Below are 12,299 nucleotides of genomic sequence, written 5' to 3'. Positions count from 1 at the left end.
TCTTGCCCAATTGTCCCAGAGTGCTTTACGAAACGCCATTTTGGCTGGCCTGTTTGGCTACAAAGGTGCCGGCAAGGAAACGATTAGCACATCCGTTCCATTAGTGGATCCTGTGTCGTCAGTTACTGAAGAACACCTGACAGATTTGTGGCATTCTTAAGCATCCAGAAGTCCCCAGAACAGCTGACGTTATGAACTATATATCTTGGTTGCCCTCTCTGCAGTTTTGTTCTTTCTCTGCATATGTGTTAACTGATTTTCTTTTTGATTTATCATAGGTAATCCAAGAAGTTAGAGGAAAAGGTGTGTGGTAGTTTAGCCAGTTTAGTGACCATTCCTTTATGGGGCCACCTGACTGGGCCAGAACCAATGGAGTGTGAGCGCACGGACCTGGGCCTACCCGGGGCAGGAGACTGCAGTTGGAGTCAGGGTGTTGCCGGGAGTGGGACTGAATGGTTGTGCTGTTAAACCCTTTGTTATAGATAAAGTTTAAAGTTTATTTATTAGTCACTAGTAAGAACATAAGAACATAAGAAATAGGAGCAGGAGTAGGCCATCTAGCCCTTCGAGCCTGCCCCGCCATTCAATAAGATCATGGCTGATCTGTCGTGGCTCAGTTCCACATTCCCGCCCTCTCCCCATAACCCTTAATCCCCTTGCCTATCAAAAACCCATTAACCCACGTCTTAAAAATATTGAGCGAGGCAGCCTCCACCACTTCAACGGGCAGAGAATTCCAGAGATTCACCACCCTTTGAGTGAAGAAGTTCCTCCTCAACTCCGTTCTAAACTGCCCCCCCTTTATCTTGAGGCTGTGCCCCCTAGTCCTACTGTCCTTTCTGAGAGGGAAGAGCCTCTCCACCTCTATCCTATCCATCCCATTCATCATCTTATATGTCTCAATAAGATCTCCCCTCATTCTTCTAAACTCTAACGAGTACAAGCCTAGTTTATTCAGCCTCTCCTCATAGTTCAACCCCCTCAACTCCGGTATCAGCCTAGTAAACCTCCTCTGCACTCCCTCCAAGGCCAAAATATCCTTGCATAAGTGCAGCGTCCAAAACTGCACACAGTACTCCAGCTGCGGCCTCACCCGTGCCCTATACAGCTGCAGCAAGACCTCCCTACTTTTATATTCAATCCCCCTCGCTATGAAGGCCAGCATCCCATTTGCCTTCCTGACCACCTGCTGCACCTGCAGCCTGGGTTTTTGCGACTCATGCACAAGGACCCCCAGGTCCCTCTGCACCATCGCATGCTGCAGTTTTTCGCCATGTTAGTAATAGTCCTTCCTACCATTATCCTACCAAAGTGGACAACTTCACACTTGCCAACATTCCTACCAAAGTGGACAACTTCACACTTGCCAACATTAAATTCCATTTGCCAGTTCATGGCCCATTCGCCCAGCCTATCTAGATCCTTCTGCAAGCTTTCCACACCCTCCGCACAATTTGCCGTTCCACCAATCTTGGTGTCATCAGCAAATTTCGACACCATACACTCGGTTCCCTCCTCCAGATCATCTATATAAATGGTGAATAGCTGAGGCCCCAGCACCGACCCCTGGGGCACTCCACTAGTCACCAACCGCCAATCCGAATAGCACCCATTAACCCCCACTCTCTGCCTCCTATTTGACAGCCAATCCCCTATCCACGTTAACACCCTACCCCGAACTCCATGCCCCCTGACCTCCTGTAATAACCTCTTGTGAGGCACCTTATCAAACGCCTTCTGAAAATCAAGAAACAAGAAAATCTAGTAAGGCTTACATTTACATTGCAATGAGGTTACAGTGAAATTCCACACGCCACACTCTGGCGCCTGTTCGGGTCTTTCAGAATGTGGGAGGAAACCGGAGCACCCGGAAGAAACCCACGCAAACACGGGGAGAATGTGCAGACTCAGCACAGACAGTGGCACCAGCTGGAAATCAAACCCGGGTCCCTGACGCTGTGAGGCAGCAGTGCTAACAACTGTGCCACCGTACCACCTGTTCTGCTCGGTTAATAAATCCTTTAGCTTGTTACTTGCCGCAGTGAGTCACCTTGAGTTGTTGCAGCCTGGATATCATTAGCGATGTGAATGCTCCTTCACAACTTTGGTATTTTTTGTTGGAGGACATTGTGGTTCACTTTAAGGTGAAAAAGTAGACGCAGGAATTTTTACCATCCAAAGGGTGTGTTCAATATTGTCAACAGTGAAGATAACCCATCAATCTTTACATTCCAGTAACAATTTCTGGCATCAAGCTTGATAAAAAATCTTACCCATGCCAGTGTAAGTGTGATCACTCCCAGTTTGCAATGAGGCAGTGTCTCCTCTTTATGACTTAATTAAAATCTGTTGGGATGTGAACAAATTCTTAGCCCTTCATTTGGCTGCACTCTCCCAACAATGGAATTGGCCTAATCTAGAGCTGGTGAGCCTGGCAATCATTTTTATTCTCATTCCCTTGAGTCTCATTTTGTGTTCTATTGACATATTTTGCTGGAGTTTCTTCTCTAGATCAATGTGATACTCAAATTATTCAAATAATCTAACCGCTCATCAAAAAGCACCGGGCATATTAGGGTCAGTTCTTTCTTGCTCCTGACTGTAGGACACTTTTCAATGGATGTACGACCTTCAACCCTGATTGTCACCACCTCATCTGAAGGTTTAATTGAGATTAGTTACAACTCTTTATAATTGAGCAGATTCCTTTTCGATTTAATTCCACATTTATTTTGTTTCTAATGCTTGATTTTAACTCCCAGACACCTGCTGACACCAAGTAATGTCTTGCTGTTCCCTGAAATTTGAAGTGTTCACACTTTCATAGAAACATTGAATTCTCATTGTGCAGAAGGCAACAATAGCGCCTTCAAGTCCACATTAACTCACCGACAGAGCTTCCTATCCATCCGTATCTCCTTGACCCATGTATTTACTCTGCTAATCCTACGACACTAAGGGCCAACTTGGCATGGCCAATCCACCTAACCCGCACATCTTTGAACTGATGCGGAGACGCCGCTGTTGGATTGGGGTGACCACAGTGAGAAGTCTCACAACACCAGGTTAAAATTGGGTTCCCAACTCTCCACTCACCTGACAAAGGAGCCACAGGCCTTCCCATTGTCCGCCCCTCGCCTGCTCCAATCCTATGTGGGCGGGACAGTAAAATTCCGGCCAGAGAGTCGGGAAGGCACGCAAGTTATCGGTCAGTTAAGAGGGGTTTGGCGAGATTGGCTGGAGTTTATTTTAATGCAAGGAGTCTGATGAATGAGGCAGGTGAGTTGAGGCACAAATTAAAACAGACGAGGGGCATACACACGGTGAGTCGTGCGTGGGCTGCTCTTGGACATTTCGAGAGTAGCCTAGTACTTTGCATCATTTGTGTACGCTTAAACTGGACCAGCAGATGGGCACCACGACAGCTCAGTGACTAGCACTGCTAGCTGTGCAGATACATGGATTTGGGCCGGTGTCTGTGGGAGTTTGCGCATTCTCCCTGTGGTTGCGTGGGTTTCCTCCGGGTGCTCCGGTTTCCTCCCACACCCCAAAGATGTGCTCTTAGGCTGATTGGTGTTAACAAATTGTCCCTAAATTATTCCCCCCTTAATCTGGTTTCCATTGGGGGTACCATAAGCGTAGACATGGGTCAAGGGTGGAGGAGGAAAAACACATTGTTAAGATGGCGGCGTGGGCTCGTTGGGCCGAAGGGCCTGTTTCCCGTGCTGTGTTGGTCTTTATTCTTTGAAGGCACACAAGTTATTGGTCAGTTAAGAGGAGTTTGGCGAGATTGGCTGGAATTTATTTTAATGCAAGGAGTCTGATGAACGAGGCAGGTGAGTTGAGGGACAAATTAAAACATAGGGGTTTGATGTCATTGCTGTCACTGAGATATGGTTGACAGGGGGTAAGGATTGGCAGCTCAATGGTCCCAGAGAGATAGGGAAGGAGATAAAAAAGGAGGGGGTGTCACAATTTTGATCAGGTAATCAATTAAAGCAGGAAGGGGGGATGATACTTAGAAGGGTCTTCAAATCAAGCCATATGGGGAGAACTTAAAACCCATAAAGGAGCAATCACATTGTTGGGAGTGTTCTATTATCTCCCTAACAGTCCGAGAAACATAGAAGAGCAGATATGTAGGCAAATTTCAGAGAGGTATAAAAGTAATAAGATAGTGATAGTGGGGATTGCAATTTGCCCTACATTAACCAATGGACTCATAGTGTGAAAGGTTTAGAGGGAGTGAAGAACTTTTAAAGCCAGTACATAGAAGGTCTAGAAGAGAAGGGGTACTCCAAGACTTAATTTAAGTTAACAAAGAAGGGGGAGCATTTTGCAGAAAGCGATCATAATTCGCTGGATTCAAGATTATTCTGGACAAGGACAAGAATGGGCCTGAAATCAATGCTCTAAACTAGGCAAAGGCTGATTTTAATAAAATCAGATATGATTTGGCCAAAGTGAACTGTAGCAGGTGCTTTTTGGGTAAATCTGTATCAGAACAGCGGGGTGCACTTAAGAAGGAAAGCAGGAGGGTACAAGGCCAACATGTTCCAATAAAGAAGAAGGGCGGGACCAGCAAATGCTGTGAGCCCTGGATATCGAGGGTTACACAGCACTGGATAAAGAGAGAAAGAAAGGGAGGCTTATGGCAGACATCGAGGGCTCAATACAGTAGAAACCCTGGAGAGTTTCCTTCCAAGAGCGGTCAAAGTAAAGCTGGAAGAGCAAAAAGGTACATGAAAGGATACTGTCAGGTCAAATAAAGAAAAATCCTAAGCTGTTTCACATTAAGGGTGAAAGGATACCTAGTGAAAGAGTAGGGCCCATTAAGGTAATTTGTGTGTGGAGTCAGAGGTGGTAGATAGGGTTCCAAATGAAATTAAAGGGTGGTGAGGGATTGGAATGCCCTGCCTGCTGCGGTTGTAGATGCACCTAGTTTGAGAGATTCGTGGATAGGTTTATGGATGGAAAGGTTTAGGTTAGAGGGTCATTGCTTTTTTCAGTGGTCGGCACAACATCGTGGGCCGAAGGGCCTGTTCTGCGCTGTAATGTTCTACGTTCTATGTCTGGGCTGAAGAGGTTCAGTTATGAAGAGAGATTGGATAGACTGGTGTTGTTTTCCTTGGAGCAGAGGAGGCTGGAGGGTTCGGTGGGGGTGAGGGGAGTGTGGGGGGGGGGGCCATAATTGTGATATATAAAATTATGAGGGGCATTGATAGAATAGACAGGAAGATACTTTCCCCCTTGGTGGAGGGATCAATGACTCGTGGGTAAAGATTAAGGGAAGGGGTGGGATGTTTAGAGGGATGTGAGGAAATGCTTTTTCAGCCAGTGGGAATCTGGAACTCACTGAAAGGGTGGTGGAGACAGAGACCCTCATAATGTGGAAGAATTATTTAGATGTGTACTTGCAATGCCAAGGCATACAAGTACTGGAAATGGGATTAGAATAGTTAGCTGGTTGGTTTTGACCAATGCAGATGTAATGGGCTGAAGAGCCATTTCCTGTGGTCTATATCACAATGACTCTAGGGGCAGAATTTTACAGCCTCGCTCGTCCCAAAAACGTAAAATCCTGTAAAAAGCGTAACGGCGATCATGGACCGTTCCATTGCCAGCCTCTCGCCCGCTCCGATTCCTGAGGTGGGCAAGGCGATAACGTTCTGGTGGGCAATTCTCTGCACCCATTTCAGGCCTAGATTTCAGAGTGCTTGAGAGTTAGCAACAAGGGTTTCCTTCTCTCCCGTGGAATATCGTTTCTGATGCTTACTGAGCTTTTTAAAGAAGTGCCCGATTGGCCGCTTTATTCCGGGTTTGTCGTCCGATAGGAGAAGAGCGCTCGCAACAATGGCTGCTTTTAATATTTGGTTGAAATTCGGGGTTGTAAGCATTGTCTTGTCTATTAAAATGGCTTTGGGGTTTGTAAAGGCTGTCTGACATTTTTCAGACCACACTGCCTTTGCTCTTTCTGTAGCCTGTCAGCACGGTGGTAAATGTGTTGAGGTTCAGGATGGACTTATAGTAAAACCTGCACATCACCTCATGATTTCCTGTTTTGTGGTAGCCATGACTTGTACATTGACAGCCCTGCACGGTATCTGAAACTGACCCACTGCACGTCCTCCACAACCTTAAGCAACCTCACTCTTTGTGAACCTGACCATGAAGTCAACTGACTGCGTTCTCTGGAAGAGGACTTGCAGTTGTTCTACTTGGGTGTTTCCGGGCTGTAGCAGTACACTAGGAGGTCATTGCATTCTGCAGTTGGACAAGTCAGCTGCTACCTGGTTTATCAGCACTCAGAGGGTAGCCAGGGCATTTTGGTGTTCAAGGGGCAGAAAGGCGGGGGGTTGGGGAGGGAGTCCCTTTGCCTGTATTCCTTGTAGCAAATCCTAAAGAAAAATCCTAAGCTGTTTTACATTAAGGGTGAAAGGATACCTAGTGAAAGAGTAGGGCCCATTAAGGTAATTTGTGTGTGGAGTCAGAGGTGGTAGATAGGGTTCCAAATGAATCCTTTGTGTCAGTGTCCATTGCTGAGAGAGACAATGTGGATATAGAGTCAGAACTGTGATACAATTAAAGAAATTAACATTGACAGTGAAGAGGTTCTCAGAGGTCTGGCAGACTTTAAAGTGGATAAATCCCCAGGGTCAGATGGAATGTATCCCGGACTGCTGAGTGAGGCAAGGGAGGAAATAGCTGACAATAATTTTCAATTCCTCTCTGGCCACAGGAGCGCTGCTGGAGGACAGCCAATGTGGAACCATTATTCAAGAAGGAAGGAAGGAATGAACCAGGAATCTACAGGCCAGTCAGTCTAACCTCAGTGATGTGGAAACTATTGGAAGCAATTCTGAGAAACAAAATTAATCTGCATTTGGAGAGGCAGGGATTAATCGAGACAATCAGTATGGTTTTGTTAAGGGGAGGTCATGACTGAACAACTTGGCAACACGTTGACACAATGGTTAGCACTGCTGCCTCACAGCGCCAGGGACCTGGGTTCACTTCTGGCCTCAGCTCATTGTCTGTACAGAGTTTGCACTTTCTCCCCTTGTCAGCATGCATTTCCACCAAATGTTCCAGTTCCCTCCCACAGTCCAAAGACGTGTGGGTTAAGTGGGTTGGCCATGCTAAATTGACCCTAGTGTCAGGGGAATTAGCAGGGTAAATGTGTGGGGTTAAGGGAATAGGGCCTGGGTGAGATTGTGGTCGGTACAGGCTCGATGGGCTGAATGGCCTCCTTCTGTACAGTAGGGATTCTATGATTCCTACTCTTGCCCCCCCCGTTGTCAGACAAATTAGAATTTTTCGAAGAGGTGACCGGGTGTCTGGATGAAGGCAATGCATTTGACGTATGCATTTGATAGCAAAAGTGAGAGCCCATTGGATCCAATGACGTTTGGCAGATTGAATCCAGAATTGACTGAGTGGCGGGAAGCAGAGGGCAATGGCGAAGGGGAGATTCTCTGACTGGAAGATTGTGTCCGGTGGGGTCCTTCAGGGAGTAGTGTTGGGGTCCTTGCTATTTGCGGTTTATATCAACGGTTTAGACTTGAATGTAGGAGGGTTGATCCGTAAGTTCACAATAATATGAAAATTGGTAGGGTGGTAAATAGTCAGGATGATAAGCTTCGATTCCAGGAAGGTAGAGACAAGTTGGCCAGATGGGTTGATCTGTGGCAAATGGAATTCAATCTGGAAAAGTGTGAGATTGTGCACTTGGGCAGGACAAACAAAGCAGGAGAATACATGATGAACAGCAGGACCCTGGGAAGCACCGAGGATCAGAGGGACCACGGTACGCATGTACACCGGTCCCTTGAGGTAGCAAGACAGGAAGATAAAATAGTTAAGCAGGCATTTGATATAGTTGTCTTTATTAACTGAGGCGTAGGTTATAAGAACAGGGAGTTTATGCTGGAACTATATCAAACATTGTTTAAGCCACAGCGATAGTGTGCAGTTCTGGAATCCACATTATAGGAGGGATGTGATAGCACTGGAGCGGGTGCAGAGGAGGTTCACCTTCTTTAAAAAGCTCAGTAAGCATCGGAAACAATATTCCACGGGGGAGGAGGAAATCCTTGTTGTCTGGGCTGAAGTGGTTCAGTTATGAAGAGAGATTGGATAGACTGGTGTTGTTTTCCTTGGAGCAGAGGAGGCTGGAGGGTTCGGTGGGGGTGAGGGGAATGTGGGGGGGGGGGGGGGGGCCATAATTGTGATATATAAAATTATGAGGGGCATTGATAGAATAGACAGGAAGATACTTTCCCCCTTGGTGGAGGGATCAATGACTCGTGGGTAAAGATTAAGGGAAGGGGTGGGATGTTTAGAGGGATGTGAGAAAATGCTTTTTCAGCCAGTGGGAATCTGGAACTCACTGAAAGGGTGGTGGAGACAGAGACCCTCATAATGTGGAAGAATTATTTAGATGTGTACTTGCAATGCCAAGGCATACAAGTACAGGAAATGGGATTAGAATAGTTAGCTGGTTGGTTTTGACCAATGCAGATGTAATGGGCTGAAGAGCCATTTCCTGTGGTCTATATCACAATGACTCTAGGGGCAGAATTTTACAGCCTCGCTCATCCCAAAAACGTAAAATCCTGTAAAAAGCGTAACGGCGATCATGGACCGTTCCATTGCCAGCCTCTCGCCCGCTCCGATTCCTGAGGTGGGCAAGGCGATAACGTTCTGGTGGGCGATTCTCTGCACCCATTTCAGGCCTAGATTTCAGAGTGCTTGAGAGTTAGCAACAAGGGTTTCCTTCTCTCCCGTGGAATATCGTTTCTGATGCTTACTGAGCTTTTTAAAGAAGTGCCCGATTGGCCACTTTATTCCGGATTTGTCGTCCTAAAGGAGAAGAGCACTCGCAACAATGGCTGCTTTTAATATTTGGTTGAAATTCGGGGTTGTAAGCATTGTCTTGTCTATTAAAATGGCTTTGGGGTTTGTAAAGGCTGTCTGACATTTTTCAGACCACACTGCCTTTGCTCTTTCTGTAGCCTGTCAGCACGATGGCAAATGTGTTGAGGTTCAGGATGGACTTACAGTAAAACCTGCACATCACCTCATGATTTCCTGTTTTGTGGTAGCCATGGCTTGTACATTGATAGCCCTGCGCGGTATCTGAAACTGACCCACTGCACGTCCTCCACAACCTTAAGCAACCTCACTCTTTGTGAACCTGACCATGAAGTCAACTGACTGCGCTCTCTGGAAGAGGGCTTGCAGTTGTTCTACTTGGGTGTTTCCGGGCTGTAGCAGTACACTAGGAGGTCATTGCATTCTGCAGTTGGACAAGTCAGCTGCTACCTGGTTTATCAGCACTTAGAGGGTAGCCAGGGCATTTTGGTGTTCAAGGGGCAGAAAGGCAGGGGGGTGGGGAGGGAGTCCCTTTGCCTGTATTCCTTGTAGCAAATCTACCTTTGTTTACTCATGAGTCTTCAACAAGGAATCCCACATTCCTTCCCTTAAAAAAGCAAAATAAGTCATTGTAATTCACTCTAGTGCCAAGAGTACAAGGACCAGAACCCAGATTTACATGGCTGTTCTGTTCAAAGCTTAACAGAATGATGAAGGATGTATCTACAGAGCGAGTTCAGATCTCTTTACCCCCCTCCACAATCACCCTGCCCACACACACACACACACACACACACACACACACACACACACACACACACACACACACACACACACACACACACACACACACACACACACACACGGCGTTTCCCAACTTCTGTGGGCACATTTGGATTTGATTCTTCGAGACAAAGTGCATTGTAAAGCTTATTTCACAGCAGCTGGAAAGATTGGAGAGCTGCAAAAGGCAGAGAGAATATTCAGGTGCACCCTGGTTTGTCTCTGAATAAGCCTTTAAAAGTTGTGAGCCGCCTTGTCAGATCTGCTCGCTGTTCTGCATTCAACTGGGAGAACAAGGAATCTAAGGTGGCTGATATTTCTGTCTGGGCCTCACCCACAGCTGTGTCAATTTCATCCCACGGCTACCCGCTTCCTCCTAGCTTTGACCACCCCCCCCACCAAATCTTGGATCTCGATTAGATATTTCACTTCCAGAAGTTTCTTTGCTACTTTGTACAGCCCACTGAGATTACTCACTTGTCACATGAGTTTATAAAAGCCATTTATGGATGAGGCTTGTTTGTCTTCTAATCATGCTGTTGATTTATACTTAACATATCCATCTATAACATGGGTAGAATTTCATAACAAGAAGATCAACTGTAGTCACAAAGTGAACCAAAGTGTATTCTGCTATGTATTATTTTATCCATTCATGGGACATGGCTTCTGTTAGCTGGTTGCCCACCCCTAGTTGCCCTTGGAAGGCGGTTGAGAGTCAACCACATTGCTGTGGCTCTGGAGTCACATGTAGGCCACACAGAGTAAAGATGGCAGATTTCCTTCCCTAAAGGGCATTAGTGAACCTGATTTTTTTTGTTCTGATAATGGTTTCACGGTCATCAGTAGATTCTTAATTCCAGGTATTTTTTGTTTAATTCAAATTCCACCATCTGCCGAGACGGGATTCGAACCTGTGTCCCTGGAACATTAGCTGAGTTTCTGGATTAATAATCTACTGACAATATCACTAGACCCTTGCCTCCCAGTTGCCAGTTCATTTGTACAGTGGCAATTATCTGGCCCATTGGCTTTGCGCAGTGCTGGTAAATTTGGTGCCCATAAAATTATTCAAACAGAGGAAAACCTTTGGACTCACTGGGTAAGACCCTGGTTGCAAACAGAAGGAAATCTACTCCTTTATCCCAGTCATGGGGGGGTTCTCGTGACAATATGCCCTGATCTTTGTTTTAAGAGTTTGGCAGTATCATTCGAGCTGTGACTGCAGGTGATACACTGAAGATTTCTTCAGCTGGGTCATGCCCAGGTTATTTATGACTTCCTGGAATGCCTTGGACATAGAATGTGATCCAACTGGATCTCAGTGGGCAGACCATTCCAGGTAAAGAATTGGATGAGTTCCCTCGCCATTGTTTTGGCAGACATGGTCCTCAGAGGAACAGCTTCTTGGAATTGGGTTGTCGTCTCCATAATGGTCAGGATATACCTGTGATCAGAATCCTGCCCATGCCAGGGGTCCCATAAGTCTATCAGTATTGGTTCCCCAGCATGGGAATTCTAGGTGTGGGTTATATTCAGGTTGAGTACAGGAATTCTAGGTGTGGGTTATATTCAGGTTGAGTACAGGAATTCTAGGTGTGGGTTATATTCAGGTTGAGTACAGGAATTCTAGGTGTGGGTTATATTCAGGTTGAGTACAGGAATTCTAGGTGTGGGTTATATTCAGGTTGAGTACAGGAATTCTAGGTGTGGGTTATATTGCAGGTTGAGGTACAGGAATGTTTGGTGTGTGGGTTATATTGCAGGTTGAGTACAGGAATTCTAGGTGTGGGTTATATTCAGGTTGAGTACAGGAATTCTAGGTGTGGGTTATATTCAGGTTGAGTACAGGAATTCTAGGTGTGGGTTATATTCAGGTTGAGTACAGGAATTCTAGGTGTGGGTTATATTCAGGTTGAGTACAGGAATTCTAGGTGTGGGTTATATTCAGGTTGAGTACAGGAATTCTAGGTGTGGGTTATATTCAGGTTGAGTACAGGAATTCTAGGTGTGGGTTATATTGCAGGTTGAGGTACAGGAATGTTTGGTGTGTGGGTTATATTGCAGGTTGGGTACAGGAATTATAGATATGGGTTATATTCAGGTTGGAGTATGGAACTATGGAAGGTTGGCCAGTAGAAATGCTGGCTGATGCAGAATTGGGTTGTGCATTTACTGACACCCGGATGTTGTGGGCTAGCCGCAGGATTTCCCATTCTTCCTCAGTAGCACTGTGGATCACTGTCCACTCCTCATGTCCAGTTCTGTGAAGGAGTCTCTGTTTCCTCATCAACAACTCATTGACCACAATGGGCTTCTCCAAGCCCACCAGAGATGCCATTATCCTTGATCCACCAGGACATTGCCGAGGAGAAAGTCAACACCATTCAATCTGGGGGTGACTCCCACAGTCTTCCGCTACACAGATGCACCTGGTATTGGGGGATGGGCATGTAATCTCCTACAATCCCCTTCACTAACAAACCTAGCACTTAGTGCACTCTCTGGTGGTTTTCTTTCCCAGCAGTGGGATCACTGGTCCCTGTATCCCGCAGCATTACCATATCATCCCAGGGAAATGTGGCCACCTGTCCTTGGAATACAAAATCCAACTCTCAGGGATTTAACCCCATCCACATTCT

The 12,299-nt window shown here is 46.2% G+C and overlaps 1 protein-coding gene across 1 annotated transcript in view; it reads right to left on the bottom strand.

Moving 5' to 3' along the window:
• The window catches only part of LOC145359800 (CMP-N-acetylneuraminate-beta-galactosamide-alpha-2,3-sialyltransferase 4-like), a 126,466-nt gene extending 114,468 nt beyond the window's left edge, over nucleotides 1-11,998 (bottom strand). The window contains exons 1-3 of the mRNA XM_080214576.1: nucleotides 11,834-11,998; nucleotides 8,587-8,718; nucleotides 5,553-5,684 (exon numbers count right to left, since the gene is read on the bottom strand). Of these exons, the coding sequence (XP_080070702.1) occupies nucleotides 5,553-5,684; nucleotides 8,587-8,718; nucleotides 11,834-11,998 (429 nt within the window). The remainder of the gene's footprint in view (nucleotides 1-5,552; nucleotides 5,685-8,586; nucleotides 8,719-11,833) is intronic.
• Between the last annotated feature and the right edge of the window lie 301 nt (nucleotides 11,999-12,299).

The sequence above is a fragment of the Carcharhinus amblyrhynchos genome, chromosome 29 (assembly GCF_965287045.1).
Source record: "Carcharhinus amblyrhynchos chromosome 29, sCarAmb.v2.hapA, whole genome shotgun sequence".
NCBI lineage: Eukaryota > Metazoa > Chordata > Chondrichthyes > Carcharhiniformes > Carcharhinidae > Carcharhinus > Carcharhinus amblyrhynchos.
The sequence above is the reverse complement of the archived record's forward strand: the minus strand, read 5'-3'. Positions and strand labels throughout refer to the sequence as shown.